The sequence below is a fragment of the Anabrus simplex genome, chromosome X, assembly GCF_040414725.1.
Source record: "Anabrus simplex isolate iqAnaSimp1 chromosome X, ASM4041472v1, whole genome shotgun sequence".
Lineage (NCBI taxonomy): Eukaryota > Metazoa > Arthropoda > Insecta > Orthoptera > Tettigoniidae > Anabrus > Anabrus simplex.
Window position 1 is genome coordinate 215404932 of NC_090279.1, and position 18354 is coordinate 215423285.

Sequence of the window (18354 nt, forward strand, 5' to 3'; positions counted from 1 at the left end):
TACCTGTGATTCGTACCCCTATATGAGTGACACCATGGTTCTGCCTTACCTATGCTCAGTTCCCTCTATGTGAGGAATTCCACAGGATAGTACGAGTCCCTGTGGTTAGTCCACTTTCGTGAGGAACGCCGTAGGTTTGCGTTGCCTGTAAATAGCGCCGCAATGTGCGAAACACCATAGGTCTGTGTTACATGTGCACATTACACTACCTGTGAATAGTACCATAATGTGTGGAATACTGCGAGTCCCCGCTACTTTTGATTAGTACCGCAACATGACAAAAATACCATGGTTCTACTTTCCTAGCAATAAATACCCGTATGAGGGACCGATGACCTGGATTTTGGACCCGATTCGCCTATGAGCATAATCGATTCAGCATTGTGCTATAGAAGCAGTCCCTTGGTCAGTAATACTATTGTTTTTTGCCAGCCTCTGTCCATGTGAGGCACTATGGGTCGGATCCACTGATCGTTTGTCATATCCGTCCATCCATCCATTCATTCTTCGCCCTCATGCTTTGAATTCTGATCAGTGGAGGATTTTGGACTTTTAAGTTGTCACTTCATTTCGTCTCATTTTATACCATTAGGGACCGATGACCTCGATGTTAGGCCCCTTTAAGCAACAAACATCAATCAATAATGTACTCTCTTTTTACTGTCGGATGTAAGTGTAGTTTTGTGAATTTGTTTTCAATCGCACTTTTCAATCATGATTCATTAGGTTTTCTGGGTATGGTGTTACATTTTACGAGGGCTGTTTACCACGGTCGTAGTGCATCAGCTGTTCTCGCAGCGGCAGCGCGCTGGCAACAGAGATAAGGCAATGCTCATTTGTTTTGCGAAACGTCAATTTAGAAGTAAAGCCATGAGGAGTATAGATATATAAAGTGAAGTATACACATTGAAGTCAGTAAGGTAGAAAGGATAGAAGCAAACATTAGGTGGATTTAAATACAGTGAAGCTTTGATAATACACAGCTGCTTACGCTCGAATCCTGCCTGTTGCTCTTCATTTGTGGAATATTTTTCACTTTATTTTCAGCAATGCTCAAAAGAAAAAAAATATTTTTTGTTATTTGTTCTAGCTAGAGTCATTGATCTGTGAAGTATTCCAACCTGTAATCGCTGCTGTTGAGTAGTTGTCCCATAACCTGTGTTCATTAATCTTATACCGATACTACTGTATTGTTACTAATTCTTGCTCTCACTCACATCCCTTGGTTCTGCAAATAATGAGAATAATTTGTCACCAACGTTGCAGATTCCCTATTGTTTGTTTTGCTAGTCTTTTCTTCAAAGAAGTCGGACATTTATCAAACATCTTTTTCCTTATGTAGTTCTTCTGGGTTGAACCTTGTTGTTATTTTCTGTACATTCCGTACAGTTTGCCGAACCGGACGAAGAACTGAATAACTCTACTCACCGTGGAAGCTTCACCTATAAAATATCTCCCTTGGCATATAATTCCAATCCCAGATTCCTCTTCCTGTAAATGAGTATTTACCACCCTGATTTGTCCTTGAATTCCAACTATATCTTCATCTTTCGTACTTTTGAAAACACCACTCAAGCTTTTTGCTTGTCAGTTTCATGTTTGTTGTCTTTGGTATATTGAAGTATCCATTTGATTAAAATGAGTGTTAACTCTGTTCAGATCCCCTGTGGGTGGGGGACGCAGACGAAGAATACACTCACGGTATCCCCTGCCTGTCGTAAGAGGCGACTAAAAGGGGTGACCAAGGGATGATTATATTAGAACCATGAAACTCCTTGTGATTAGTACCACCACGCGGGGTCGCTTTTACTTGCGCATAGTACCACATAGGTTTGTGATTACTAGCAAACGAGAGCGCGACGGCTTTTACAGTACCTGTGATTAGTAGCACTATATGAGCGACACCCTGGGATGACGGAACCCATGGTTCTGGCTTGCCTATGATTAGTACCCACTATATGAGGAACACCACGGTATAGTACGAGTCCCTGTGGTTAGTACACTTAGGTGATGAACATCATAGGTTTGCGTTGCCTGTCAATGGCGCCGCAATGTGCAAAACACAGTAGGTCTGTAATACATGTGCGAATATCATTACCTGTGAGTAGTACCATAATGTGTGGAATACCACGAGCCTACACTACTCTTGATTAGTACCGCAACATGACATATACCATGGTTTTATTTTTCTAGCGATAAGTACCATTATGAGGGGCCGATTACTTAGATTTTATAATGTCCAATAACGGACCATTTATATTGGTATTATAAATTTACTCATTCAGGACAAATATTTCAGATTCCCTATGGGATTCAACATCTATATCATCTGATGGCCAAGCAGGCATCAATTTTAATGAGACAAAGTTTCTTAGTGCATTGGCACTGCCGGTGGCTCCAGTTAGCCTACGCAGTGGCCTCCACGGTATGCACTAGCCAGCGTATTGGTAGGTGTGTTAGGTACCAACTGATGAGCCCACCCTAGCACACGAGGGCGAAACGCTGGCAACCAAGAATGAGTTAGCTGGAAAATTTATAATGTCCAATAACGGACCATTTATATTGGTATTATAAACTTACTCATTCAGGACAAATATTTCAGATTTTCTATGGGAATCAACATCTATATCATCGGTATCCAGTATTCGGGGGATAGTAGGTTCGAACCCCACTGCCGGCAGCCCTGAAAATGGTTTTCCGTGGTTTCCCATTTTCACACCAGGCAAATGCTGGGGCTGTACCTTAAGGCCATGGACGCTTCTTTCCAACTCCTAGGCCTTTCCTATCCCATCATCGCCATAAGATCTGTGTCTGTGCGACGTACAGCCACTAGCAAAAAAAAACCTGTTTTGGCTTCATTTGAGATTGAATTCCTGGAACTTCCATTTCTTGAGTCTCAACCGTACTTGTTCCATTGAAATTTGTTCAGGCATTTTCTTAATGTTCCTCATCATGATGGTGATAAATAATAATGGGGATAGTGCACTGCGCATGTTATTGTTTTGCTAATGTTTGCATAACTGTTTACATATGTTTATAGTTATTACTACTTTATTCTAACAGACCGTTATTATTTGCACTGACAGTGTGTAAAAAGCACAAATATATAAACAAAACATGTAATACCAGGTGTATGCATAAGTTTTTGTGGTAAAGGAAATGCATAATTTTCAAGGGAAGTTCATTTTTTGTTTGTTCAAAATATTGGCCCTTGGCTTCTACACACTTCGCCCATCTTTCAAGGTAAGTTATGAATACCTTGCCAGAGAAACTGCTTGTCTCTTGCGGCAAACCACTCGTCGAGGCATTTTCCAACTTCCTCGAAATTGCTGAAGTGCTGCTCTGCGAGCACGTGCCCGATTGATGCGAAGAGGTGATAGATGGCGCCAGGTCAGGGTGAGTACGACGGGTACGGAAGAAGGATGTCCCATCAAGCGATTTCAATGTGTCTTTCACTGGTTTTGCTGTGTGAGACAGCACATTGTCGTGTAACAAAATCACTTTGCCATGTCTTCTGGCCCATTCTGGTTGTCTTTTGATCAATGCGTGATTTAAATTAATCATTTGTTGGCGATTAACGGTTTCACTGGGCTTCAAGAATTCATAATGCACAGTACCGCTCTGGTCTCACCAGACACAAAGCATGGTCTTCTTGCTGAAGCGATTTGGCCTCGATGTTGAAGGACCAGCTTCACCAGATGACAGCCACGATTTTCTCCGGTTTGGGTTTTCAAAATAAATCCATTTTTCGTCACCCATCACATTTCGGTACAAAAATGATTTCCTTTTGTGGGATTTCACAAGTGACTTTTCGATTTTCTATTTGCCGTTCATTCAAATTGTGTGGAACTCATTTACTGAGTTTATTGATCTTCCCCACTGTTCATAAACGTCTGCTGATTGTTTCTTGTGACACATTTAATGCTTGCACCAATTGCTGTTGAGTTTGATTTGGGTCATCATCCAGTATCGCCTGTAATTGCTCGTTTTCGTACTTTTGTGGTCTACCACATTTAACTTGTCGAAACTATGTCTCGCATGTTCTGATCGATGGAACATGTTCAGCATATGTTTCTACCAAAAAAAAAGATGACTTTCCACGGCCTTTTGATTAAATAAGGAAAGCAATGCATGGTGCAAATGTTCTTTTTTAGGCACAAACGTCGACATGATCACTGAACGATACTACACAGACGCTAGTGTTTGGCGGACTCAACTTATATGTGTTGGTAGGTTAACGTTAGACGAATGAACTGATGTATGTGTCAAATTCCTCCGCTGTGTACTGTTTGCTGGCGCCATTTCTTAGTGAAGCCGGAAAAGACTTATGCATACACCTGGTTTATAAATAGGCTCATTATTCACACTCAAAAATTTACTTAAGAATAGTTCGTGATAACTAGGACTATGGCTGGGTACAACCATGCGCTGGAACAACTGTCAGTAACGTTGCCCGTGTGTTACTTTTGGCCTGTTGGGTACTCTGAAAAAAAAAATATCTACTTTAAAAGGAAGTTTTCAGTGGTATTCTTGTTGTTTGCAGCACGGGTCGAGAGTGTTGTGAGGAGAGCAAGTCTCCAGACGATGCGCTCTTCAAACATCTAGCCCATCTGTATGCCGATGCGCATCTCACCATGCACCGTGGCACTGGCTGTCCGCCTGAGCATTTTGAAGGAGGCATCACGAATGGAGCCAACTGGTATGAAGTTCCTGGTAAGTCTCGCTTGATTCATTATACCTCAGGCCTGTGCATAATCAATGGTTTGAGCATTTTTTTGTTTCCCTGCAAACAATTCTGGGAGCATTTTTCAAATCTCTGCAACAGATTGCTTGAAATTTTTACTAAATATAACTTTTATGGCAAGGTCCTGTGGGGATAGTGCAAAATTCAGTGCCCATTCCTCTTAGGATAACAGAAGAGAGTACAAAAAATATTCTTAAACATAACAATATTTTTATTTAGGCCGTGTTCGTGACTGGGAACTGATTCTTTATAAAATACTAAAAACTGTTTCAGCCACAAGTTTTATTAAATGATTTACTCTGCTACGCATTTCAGAGTCTTTGCTGTATCATCAGATGGTGAAATGGTGACATAATTGTTGGTCTGCTTCTTACAATTCCTGAATTAGCACACTGCCATTCCAGCTGGATTTGAAAATACCAGATGGGAGGTTCCTTTTTGGATGTGTTTTTCTTTTCAGGGCCACAAACTGAGGGTCGCACGCATGACATTACTGTCCACCATTGCTTTTTGTTACCACCTCATCTCACTGTAACACTTCTAGAGGCCTTGATGTGAAACTTATTTTCTAGTGGTATTTCAAAATACGCAAGCGTCTGGTGAGCATTCCTGGTGTGAGAAAGCAAACAGAAATTTTGCTTACACAAAGAAATATTTTGGCAAAGAAAGGCAGTCAACTTTTCTTCGTAGGCATCTGGGAGAAGTTGTGAAATAGATGTACGCCTTTGTTTAAACAGTCTATTTCTTCAACAAAATTTCCTTATCCACCCACCCATGCCTTACAGTAAGACCCTCCTTAACCTCCTTTGTGATGCGTAATAATTTTAGTGGGCACATCTGAGCTGGTACAGTATAACTTAGTTCATGTATTTCAGTCACATATTTATCAAGTCTTTCTTCAGTTTCAGGAACTGTACACTGCCCTCAGAGAGCTCACTGCTCACCTGTGCATTTTAATAGCATTTCCTTCTCCATCCTCCAATCCTGAATACATTATTCATCAATATTATGTTTTTCTGCTGGTGGCACAATTTGCAATGGTTTCAGCTTCTACCACAACTTGAAGTTCCTCGCTCACAGTACTTGGCCACAAACATAGACTTCATCTCATCACTTGTTAATGCCGATCCTTCTTCACTAAGAATCAGCTGGTGCACTGCATAGTTCCAGTAATGTGGAAGTGAGCAGCGGAGCAAGATTTTGATCATCGTCAAGTCTCTGTTCCTGCATTGACACGGATTCGGAACAGTTTGTTATGAGACCGTGATAATGAAAGCCTTCAATGTGACCTGCACCCGATTTTCAGAAGCAGTATTTTTGCAAAAAAAAGGGTGCAGGTGGTATTTGTGGATTTTACGGTAAATACTAAGTTTTGAGAAACTCTAATGCACCTTTTTCCCGTGATGTTGCCACAAACAAATTAAGAAAGAAGTAGACTGACAAAAATTTTAAATGCATTTACTTTTGACTTTGCAAGCCATTTGTAGGAAGATAGGAACATTGAGAGAAACTCACAGTAGGACACACAGTGACAGATCAGTGCAGGAAGTGGGAGAAATAGAAAGAAAACTTCACTGTTCAAAGACAAAGGCTCTCTCATCAATCCCAATTCCTGGACATCCATTTCTCCTCAGCCCCCTATGATCTCAATGAGTAAACCTGCTGTATCTTTGTATAAAGATGATGTACGCGTGGGCACAAAAAGTGTAATTTTGTTTTCTCTCAAAACAATATTGAATGTAAGTGTAGGAAAATATTTTCAGCTAATCGTCCCACTGATAAGTTAAAACTTGAGGCTTCTGCCTAGGCTACTTGGAGCCACCTCCACGGTGTGCAGTAGCCATGCGTCTTGGTGGGTGTGTTATGTTCCAACTGATGAGCCCAACTTAGCACACTGGGGCGAAACGCTGGCAACCAGGAATGAGTTAGCTGGAAAATTTATGTCCAATAACGGACCAACTGTATTGGTATTATAAGTGGTATGTTCCGAGCTGTCAGTGAAGGGATGGTGTGGAATGGCATTAATAGATGTGTCTTTAAAAGTGGGAAAAATCACAATATGAAGATAAAGTTGGAATTCATGAAAACAAATTGGGGCAAATATCCGTTTAAAGGAAGGGGTGTTAGGGATTGGAATAACTTACCAAGGGAGATGTTCAATAATTTCCAAATACTTTTCAATCATTTAAGAAAAAGCTAGGAAAACAATAGATAGGGAATCTGCCACCTGTGCGACTGCAATAAATCCAGATCAGTGTTGACTGACTGAGGAAGTTGGACCCACGGTTATCGTCACGTAGCTGTGAGCTTGCATTTGGGAGATGATAGATTCAAATCGCACCATCGATGGCCCTGAGGACGTTTTTCTGTGGTTCCCATTATCACACCAGGTGAATGCTGGGGCTGTACGTTAATTAACACTATGGTTGCTACTTTGTGTAGATAAAAACTTTTGATTTGCTAAATCGATGTTAAACCACTAGCAAAGAAAGAATTAAGCATGAGGCAACAATTTGAAGTCTACAGGAAAATTATTGTTTTATTTTCATATATGTTTTCGTATGAACCTAGGTCATATTCTTCATGTTCCAGGTGGCATGCAGGACTTCAACTATGTACGCACCAATTGCTTCGAGTTGACGTTTGAGTTGAGCTGTTGCAAGTACCCCAATGCCTCGTCTTTGCCTGAGGAGTGGGAGAACAACAGGGAGAGTCTGTTGCGCCTCGTAGAGGCCACGCACATGGGAGTCAAAGGTGAGGTTCCTGATTGGTCATCAGTTAAAACATCCAATTCAAAATGCCCACAGCACAAATGTCCATTAATGAAAATGCCCACCTTGCTTATTTGTCCTGTCTCCAATTTTTTAAAGCAAATTTTGGCATACTCCTATTTTACCTGACTGTACCACATATTAGTTTATTTTTTATATTGGTGGTTGTATAGTTTTGGACTTGAATACCAGTTATTTATCCACAGTGTATGTCCTTTCTGCAATTCTGCCTTTCATTTAGCATCAGGACAACCGCACCTGATACCACAAATTCACGTTCAGGAATTATTTCTGTAGTTTACCGCGTGTAAAAAATAAAATCCAGCACATATCAGGTCTCACAATCACAGATATCAAATGCCTTTATTCTAAATCTGTGTCTCTTTGATGAGATAAACTGAATGTTTTTGAACTGGGTGAACGTTTCTTGGAACTTGTTTCTGAGGTGGTCAGCTAAAGTCTTTATTTCAGTGAATCTGAAGTTAAACAAGGCTCTAGTTCATTAGAAAATGATTATTGCTGTGGCTGGGTAACCCACAAGCCTACCAGTGCTGGTTTTATGAAGTTCCTGCATAATTTGACCAGTGAATACATACGGGGACATTTGTAAATTCTGGATATTCATTGTTTGTGTAAGCATGTTAAGTCTTCTAATCCAGCTTGAGTTTTGCATAATAAATTGCTGAAGCCTTAAGAACAGATATCAGTAGGGTAGTCGTACGTTTCCGGAAAAGTACGAGTACAAGTATGTGATAAGTTGAACAGGTTCGAGTGTTGACGGTTAATGAATCCACCACAGTGCTCTGTCTTCAGGGCAGCTCCCATGGACACTGTTGGTCTATACTGCAATGTTTTTTTTTCTGTATAGGGTTTGTGATAAACGAGAGAGGTGAACCGGCAGAAGGAGTTGATATCGTGGTATCCGGTATCGAGCGCAATGTAACATCGTCAGCTCGTGGAGAATACTGGCGACTGCTGCTCCCTGGTCAGTACACTTTGACAGTGGCTGGTTCAGGATATGAAACCAGTGCACCTACCTCTGTCACTGTGGAGGATGGCCAGACTGCCATTGCCAACTTCACTCTCAAGTTTGCGCCTCCCACATCAGGTAACTCAGATTTTTAAGGGATACAGGCTTTTTAAAAAATAAAAATTAGTTTTAGAGGATTCACATGACAAATCCACAGATATTAATGATTATTACTGTTGTGCCATTTTTACCCAAATATAATATTAACTTTTACTTACTTATTTACTTACTTAATAATAATGTTATTGGATTTATGTCCCACTGACTACTTTCATGGTTTTTGGAGACTCTGAGGCGCCAGAAGTTTGTCCCGCAGTAGTAATTTAACGTCCTGGTAAATCTTTCAACACGGGGCTTGCGTATTAGAGCACCTTCAAATACAGACTGAGCCAGGTTGGACCTGCCAACATGAACTCAGATGGGCAGTGCTCTACTATCTGAGCTACTCAGCCTAGCTCTTACTTATTTACTGCCAGGGCTATTGCTACCACATATGGTAATGTTTTAGGTCTTTGTGGTGGCATCTTTCCCTCTGATAACCACACAACATTTTTTTTTTTCTCATAACATGCCCTGCCCATCTCAATCTCCTTCTCATAATGTCTACCACAATATCGGAGGTTGTAAACAGCTATCTCGTCTCAATCATGCTTGATTCTCCCTCCTGGTCTGTTGGTCCAAAAATCCTCCACAGTATTTGTCTGATCAGTCATTACTGTTAGCAAGTCAATGCACAGTCACAATAAAGCACTGATAGCTATCATTACATGACTGGGAATAAAGAATAGAAGTGGTGTGTTCATATTAATTCACTGCTCAAAAAAATTAGAGGGACAACATTTTAAACACCTGCATTATTTTTTCAGGAATGGTTAGAGAGAAACAGACATTTTATCTGGAAAATGGAACTTTTATTTAACAGAAATGTACATATCCTCTTCACTTCTTATCACACGTGTTGGTGCTATGACCAGAAATTCAACACAACGTCGTAAACCAAAGTGTAAAGTTGTTAAATTAATTCACGTAGAGCCCAGAAAGAAACATTTCAATATCTGGTAGACCCTCCATGTGCCCGTATTACTGCCTCATATCTTCGAGACATGCTCCTGACAAGTCTCCGAACAGTTTCTTGTGGAATTTTGTCCTACTCCTCAATAAGGACCTTTGCAAGTTGTTCAAGAGCCTGAGGAGCTACAGGACGGGCCCGAAGTTGTCTGTCCAGCATATCCCATAAATGTTCAATGGGATTGAGGTCAGGACTCAGAGCAGGCAAGTCTAATGTTTGACTCGCGAATCCCTGCTGCTGAATGCCCTCTTGCATTGTTGTGTTACAGGATAAACTGGAGACCCATTACAACTGCAATGGGCATAATGTGATCCACTACAATCTCGTTGATGTACCTCTGAGCATTAAGTTTGGCCTATGATTATCTGAAGGTCCGATTGGCCATCTATTGTAATGCCACCTGACACCGTGACTGAGCCGCAGCCAAATCTGTCCATTTCCTGGACTGCTGCTTCATTATGAAGTTCACCACGATGATGATATACACGTATATATACAATATTAAATACACTTATATGTCCGTTGCACCGTGTTAGACGTAAGTGGGACTCGTCCGTAACAATACATTGCGCCAGTGACGCAGCTGCCAGTTTCTATGGTCCTCAACAAATCTAAGTCGACCTCTCTTGTGCCGATCAGTTAATTGAGGTAGCTGGTCTTCTTGGTCTTAAGCCTGCCTCTTGGAGTTTGTTGCGTATTGTTTGGTCACTGACACTGTAACCAGTTGCTGCTTTTAGAACATTATGTAGGTCCCAGGCAGTCGCAGAGCGCCGGCAGAGAGAACAGTTCACCACATATCGATCTTCTCTGCCCGATGTTTACTATTTTCTCCCTTGCCCTGGCTTTCGTATGTACCCGTTTTACAAAATCGTTTCCAAACCCTCCCAACAACAGATGAAGCCACACTGCACGGATAGTCCAACCTTTGTGAAGTAATGTCACTCCACAAACACGTTCAGCCTCATTCAGATACTTCATTTCGACTGATGAAATGTACACAGAGAATATAGAGACGCACTCTTTACTTACTCACTAGATGACAGAGCGAGACATTGCTCGTCCATTTCACTCTGAGGCATGGCACGATACACTTGACTACTGCCACAAAGCCATTTCTTTCCAACGAAATGTGGAGGATTCCTCTCATTCTTAAAACATGTCGGAAGAATAAGAGCAACAGTTTATATCTTAATCACGGACTCATTACATGGTACACGCAGTCAAATTCTAATCCCTCTGATTTTTTTGAACAGTATATTATAATCTGTTTGAACATACAACTTCGTGCAGACACATACTCTCGTAATCTGTTAACGTGCAACATCTGAAGTAGAGCATGCAGTGTTAAAATCTTCATTTGCCTTTTAATTGAATGAACAACTGTGTCCTTCAAACTCGCTGGCTGTCCACATCCACAATGTTCATTTCGTCATCACTTTTATGACCGCTTTCAAATTATAATCCTTTCGAGCTCCTGCTCTATTAATGCATCGTGCCACTGGCAGGAATTTCTTTCTGTACTTCATAATGCTCCAGGAAACTTTGGCATATAACATTTTCATCAAAATCTTTGAGTTCTGTTTTCTTTGCACATGGTTGACTTGAAGCCTTGAACAAGATCGTGGCCCCCCCCCAGTTTGTACCGTACTTTTTTCTTTCTCCTCTAGTCAACACTATTTTCTTGTTTTTACCAATATGGTCGCACAACATGTCCTCTGTTTGCTGCCCAAACCACAAGCATCACCACCTTTAGTTCTCTGCCACCATATTTTCCCTTTGTCTCCTTAACTGCTTCATCCATTATGAATGAAAATGAAAATTGCTGGAGATTGTAGTCCAGAGGAGATGGGATACTGCTGCTGCTTGCCTGTATTCAGTCGTTTGTTTTCCAGATCCTTTTGCTTCATGACTTTCCATACCTTTACTTTGGGGATGCTATTGTATGCCTTCTGCAAATCAAGGAATGTCTCTGCTATTTCTCTTCCACATTCCCATTGCTTTTTCATCTTTCTCTTACTGAACATGGGGGTCTAGTGTTGTTCTTGGTTTTACATGTCTAAGTATATTTTGCTTGCAATTTTGGTCAATTTATTTCACTTTTGTGAACCTTGTATTTTGTCATGATTTCAGGAGGGACCTGTAAAGTTGCAGGCCTGCTTTGTGTAACAAGGTATTATTGCATTGCTGTGTGTTTGTTCTTTTGTGTTTGCATGTCGTTTTGATAGCAGTTTTTGCAGTTTGCTTTGGTTTATAACAGAAAGGAAAGTTGCTGTTGAGTAGAGTTGTTTTTAGTTGTAAGGATGACCTCATAGTCTGCAAAATGCAGAGTATTAGTGTATCTTGTGAAGTGCCTCCAGCCAGCATTGTGGCCTCTGTAATTCCACACCTGTGTCTGACAATCATCACCTCTTTTAACCTCCATTGCAGAGTTCATTATTGTCTTCCTCTATTCACATTGTATGTCCCCGCATTCAAAGCCAGTTTGTAGGCACAGCTTCCATCCATCAAGTTGTTTCACAGTTTTACCCCCATCTTCCCACCTCTTACCCTATAGTGGGACATTAGCTGGTGCTCAGATCCAGGGAAGCACCCCATTTCAACGTTAGATCACTGGTCTTTTTCTCCCTTCACTTCTGTCGTGTATCTCCACCTTCCCTTCACCTCACAACAGTGTCATCACCTTCCTTGTCCTATCCTCCTTGTCCTCCTTCCTTGTCCTGACAAAAGCTACAGCTGAAAATGTTGGAGCCATGTGATTCTTATTTTCTGTCTGTGTTTGCTTACATGGTAAATCTCTACTCTCTCTTGCTCTCTATTTCTTTCTTGTTTCGTCACTTGGACAGTGGGTCAGTGACTTCCATTTTTTTCCTTTCCTTCCACCACTCCTCTAACTATTCTCTCCACCTCCAGATGTCTTCCAGAATCCATTGTAATCTGGTGCTACCAGGTGCCTCTTTCCCTCCAATATCTGCTTCTTAATCTTCCTTGGAATTGTCCCTTCTTCCATTCTTTTCACCAGCCCAGACATCCTTGGCACTCGTTAGAAATGCACATGGCCCTCTCTGATTCAGTCATTCTCCATTTGTTACTTCTGACAATAAATTGAAATGGAGAGAGTTGTAAAATGATTTTGATTCTTGTAGAAAATGCTACAAGTTGTTTGTTTGATAGAAGTCGTTCTCATATTATATTTGGGTAAATATGATAAGACATGTTATGACTGAATATTGTGACTGATATGTACATCACAAAAATGTTGTAATATTGATAGAATAGCATTCTCACAGCCAGTCTGTGCTTTGTGACAAGATTATAGAAGTGCTGTGTTTATTGCACTGGTCAACAGAATCTCAAGAGATGTTTGTTATAGCGATATCCTGAACTTACTCCATGGACGTCACATTGTACCACATAAACTAGAACTCCCCACTTTTTTTTTGCATTACAAGGGCCCGTCAGCATTGCATGTGCGCTGCACTATTCTCCTATCCTGTTTGGAAATAACAGTCTATTCGTAACTAGAGTATGCAGTCCCAATATGTGTTTAATTCCTTTGGTTGAACGATTATGATCATAAATATATTGTACCTTGTGCATGCACAGATTGTATGACGTGTAGTTTTTGTCTCTTTCCTGCATAATTTACAACCTAGGTTGCTCTTTAGAATTCCCTTTTTATTTTTAGTTCTTCACAGATGTGTGACTTGTGAGGAATGCTACTGTGTATCTTAACTGACACTTAAGTTAGTGTTCAAGTTGTTTTTGTGTTTGGTCCTTTAATAAATAGTTTTCCCATGTTTGTTACCGTGGTTGAGGTGTTTATCCCTTGCCCAGCTCCTGATCAGTCCTCTGGTCAATGTAAGAATCCTTGTCTGAAAAATCAGGGTGTTTTTTTCCCCTTCCATGATGCTTCTGCGATCTTGGACCCACAGTAGATTTACACCATTGAACTGTCCAAAGTTAAACAGTGTTCTGAGTCATTCTTGTACCAACTTAGAAGTCACAGCCCTTGGTACTGCTTGGCTGTCTGAGAATATAAAAATCTGTTTACAAAAGCTCTTCATACATGCACTTGAAGATTGCATATATTTCATTCTGGAATATTCTGGCATATTTGCCCAAGGGGAGGCTTATACTTGGTCTCACTCACTGTTACCCCCAAAAGTGGTCTGCTCTTGATCTGTCTGCGATTTACACCAAGGAACCGTCACAGAAAACAGACTCATTCTTCCAGTATCCTGGCCTTTTTAGTTTTGAATTAAAAAAAAATTGTCTTGTTTTATTTAAAGTTTAATTGAATGAATGGGACTTTTGTGGTGTAAGGTGCGTGGGCATAGTACAGTGCATGTTTCGGTCTAGTTGCCGGTTATTCTCTGATATGTGTCATGGTGAGTCGATGATGTTATAGTTTGCCCGGTGATGTCGTAGTCTCAGCTACTTTGCAATAAGCTTCCATACAGCATGATTACTTCTTATACAGCAGTATGGAGCGTGAGTGCATGCTCCTCTGATAAGCTAGCGCAATTATATGCAGCATATAATAATTTTGAAGATATAAGCTTTTTGATGATAAGAGAAGTACTGCAATTGGTGTAGTTTTTTACATTAGCCTCCATATACAAAATCATAAACTTTCTCTCTGTATTGTATGATGTCAGCATGTTAAAAATCTCTGGCGACACATTTGTTTCTTCTGCTTCTGCTGTTATCCGTTCTGGATGTTGGCTGTCATCATGTTGATCATAGTCTTGTTGGTTGCTCTCCAGAGCAATTCAACAGATGCCTCCCAAACCTCTTCTCGGGTCTCCTTTGTTGATGTTCTTCCCCGTACCACAAGTTGGGGTATGCAGTATTCATCCTCGTGCGTCATAATGAAACCAAAATATATTATTTTAGACATGATATAGGCTTTTTGGGCTTTTGTTGTGTCAAGAAAATACGGTATATTTTGGTCACTTTATGAGGCATGAGGATAAATACTGCATACCCCTACTTGTGGTACGGGAAAGATCATCAACAGAGGAGGCCTGGGAAGAGGTTTGGAATGACATCTGATGACATATTTCACCTTATTTTCTTGACATGGCATAAGCCCAAAAAGCCTTGAAAGCATCAATGGTAATATTATTTTTTTTGTCAATTTTGAGGTTCCTTTCTCCCCAGCAGTTATTACACTAGTCAGTCCATATTGTGCAGTTATGATCTCTGTCCCAAGATACTATCGTAGCGAACAGACTACAGAGCAACAGGTTACCAAACAGTTTTCACATACTTGCCTAAGAACAATCTGATGACAAATCCCTTAAGGATGAGTCAACATTTCCTCCTCTTGTAGAAACTTACTGTTGATCAGTGCAATCAAGAACAGCACAGAAGTAGAATTTAGATTTATTGTATCATTTGGTATTGTCTTATCTCAGAGTGCACAAGTATCTTGAAAAAAGCAGGAAAGACCAGACTATACCATGACATTTTTATTTATAACTGTTTTACAGAATCTCTGTCTCACAGTTTCTGAAAGATTGAAAAATACTCATCCGTACAGTAGACATTGAACAGAATTTAACTTGTTAATGAAAGTTGTTTGTGCCACCAGCGTGGGCCTCACTGCTGCAGATACGAGAGTCAGAACTGGTTTACAATTGCCCATGAGTAGGAGCTCTGTAGTATGTGATCGAAAGAAGCATGGCCCCCACCATTTAAGAAGATTCTGTGTAGTTTCTCATGAAGGATTTAATTTCTTTTATGTTTATACTAGCTTTTACTTGCAGCTTCACACACACGATTTTTTTTATTTGTATTCATAGAATTGATGAAAACTGAAAAAAATAATATCAAAAGAACAATAACAATTAGAAAGAGAAGATTGCTGTTTAATGAACACGTGAATAATGACCGGCTCACAAAGAAAATCTGGAATTTTCTAAAACTAAAGGCATCTAAGTTGAGATGGTTCCAAGAGTGTTAGAAAGAGCTGAGAGAGGTGGGCATAACGGAGGATAAGATCAATGATAGGGTTAGTTTCAGAAGGATGGTGAAAAGCTGTCAGGCTCTTATGATGGAGATAGAACCCAGAAGACGGAGAGGCCCTTTACCAGAGGAGCGGAAGAAAGCGCTAATCGATGGGCTCAAGAGATACTGGCAGGATATCAAAGTCGGCAGACACAGACACTGAAAATGAGATTGGTTGTTAACTCGCAGTCCATAGAGGCTGAATTCGAAAGAGAAAATATGCAGTAGTTTTGGTGAAACTGTAGAATAATAATAATAATGTTAATGATTTTACGTCCCACCAAATACTTTTGTGGTTTCGAAGACGCCGAGGGGACGACATTTTGTCAGGAGTTCTCTGGCGTGCCAATAAATCTACTGACACGAGGCCGACATATTCGAGTACCTTCAAATACCACCGGACTGAGCCAGGATCGAACCTGCCAAGTTGGGCTCAGAAGACTAGTGCTCCACCGTATGAACCACCCAGCCCGGCAAACTGTGGAGGGTATGAATATTAACCATTAACAGCTTGTGCCTGGCAGTTGCAGCACGTCAGTGCTCCTGCCAAACTTTCATCATGTTTGCTTCTGTGAGCAGTGTAGGTGGCAGAGTACATGTCTAAAACACGATTGATTGAAAATGCAAGTTCATCATTTTAACTTATTTTGCTTAGTGTGTGGTTCATTTTTATAAGATCTTGTTGGTCTACACACTTTTTCGTCTGATGAACTGTAAGAACTGAAACCATAAAAGCTGTGTCACAAAGAAACACTATACAATATTGATTAAAAGATGATTTATTTTGCTAGTTTCTCTATTTCAGAGCTGGATTCTGATATTTCTAGCAAGTTCTACTCTACGCGCATTATTTACTCCATATTTTGACAGTTATTAGACCACATGAATGTAGCCATTTTAGGTACTCTGTCCATAATAAAGACTGAGTAAAATATGCACCTTAGATAACATAGTCTTCCATTTTAACCATATTGTGCTGTTTACGCAGAATATTTAATGTTGTATTGCAAGGAAACTTCGCAAAAGAAACCTTACCTTAAGTAAAATTCCTATTGCGTTTTAGCACTAGTGACAGCACTATTGATGCCAGGCGCTGAAATTGAGAAATTTTGATTTCTCACCTACATCACTTTTTTTACTCGTCCTATGAAATCTGGTTATGCAACTTTCTGTTTTTGAGGAAAATGTACATCTCTGTGCGAAACTTCAGAATTTAGTTCTGATGATATGCATGATCCCACAGACGCTACAAGGAGAGAATAATTATCTTCCTGTTGCTGGCGATTGTAAACCAGATTAAATATCAGTGTGTGACTCCTGCTGAAGAATGTAGGCTGTCTCTAAAAATGCAGTGAGGCACCTCCATGATGGCAACTTTAACTACATTGAAAAATGTTACTCTCTTGACCTCATGTTTGAAGATAAGACTTAGTTGGTTGTGAATTTATGAATCTCATGTGCCTGTTGGTAGAAGAAGTGTATCGTAATTTTATAAAAAGCAGATGAAACAGTGTACAATCATTGGACCAGACATCCTCTTTGCGTCTTCCTTTCCTTGGTTGGAAAACCTGAGATTCTACTGGCAAAAAAAATAGTCTTGGTAATCAAGCAAGAAATAGTTTGTATTTTGTATGCATACTTTATCAGTGTTAAAAGTGCTCAATTAAAAATTAAGTTTCCAATATGGAATTAAACCAATTGAGGATATTAGTTCTACAAAATTGTACCTGTCAGGCTTCCCAGCATAAAAAACCAGCATTGGCTTCATCAGTTTGAATCTGGCGGCTAGAAATACCACTGCAGACCTCCTCTGTCGCCCCGTGTAGTGACACAGCTCTAGAGGACATTGCAAATACCTACCTGGTCATAGGTTTCCAGGAGTGAACCGTGGTCATTTGATTACACCAAATGAAAATATCAATTAATAGATTTTTTAAAAAATTGAGAAGTCTTTAAACTGTCGGTTTAGTTTTAAATAGCTGATTGCATATCCCTGTAGTACCAACACTTCTTTACCTTGCCTGTTTACATTCTCGTTGTTTGGAAAGGATTTATAATTTTCTGTTACATAAAACCATTTTTACGGGCAACACATATAAGTCTCTCTCTAATTCTGAGAGTGAGAAAGATTTTACTATGATTTTGGTTGAGTAGCTTTAAGAAATTGATGAAACTTTGAATATTATCTGTGAAGTAGTTTGCCTGATAAATATGGTTCAGTATAGACTGTAAGATTTTTGCAGTTGCTATGAAAATAAAGTTTTATTCTCAAATTGTTTTACTAGGCTTAACCTGTGTGTAAAAATATACAGTACTTAATTCTGTTGAATGGCTGTTTTACTGGAACCGAGACATTAGTGTTCTTCCTGGAAGTCTTCATTTGTTAGCTCGATACTGGCAGCCTTTTACAATGAAAATAATAAGGTTTGGGTTCTAGGGAAACAAGGACTTAAGGAAAGTGGTGTTGGACTGAGCCATTGTATTACATTGAAAATGTGGCATGCAAGAAGCTATGGTTAAACTTATTTCTTATGATTATTTATAAAATAAAGCACTTAATTGATAAATAACCACATACAGCACTCTTGGCAGTCATATTTGTTTTGACATTACTGCTGATGTAAAGAATGAACCTTTCTCTACAAATTTGTGGAAACCATTACTTTCTGTATCAGTTAGTTTTGGAAATTGCAAGGTTTCAATACACCCATGCGAAAATGGAATCGTT

At 40.0% G+C, this 18354-nt stretch overlaps 1 protein-coding gene across 1 annotated transcript in view; it reads left to right on the plus strand.

Moving 5' to 3' along the window:
- The window catches only part of LOC136886351 (carboxypeptidase D), a 165738-nt gene that overhangs the window by 18461 nt on the left and 128923 nt on the right, over positions 1-18354 (plus strand). Inside the window, exons 3-5 of the mRNA XM_067159090.2 lie at positions 4544-4713; positions 7337-7498; positions 8384-8623. Coding sequence (XP_067015191.2) covers positions 4544-4713; positions 7337-7498; positions 8384-8623 — 572 coding nt within the window. The remainder of the gene's footprint in view (positions 1-4543; positions 4714-7336; positions 7499-8383; positions 8624-18354) is intronic.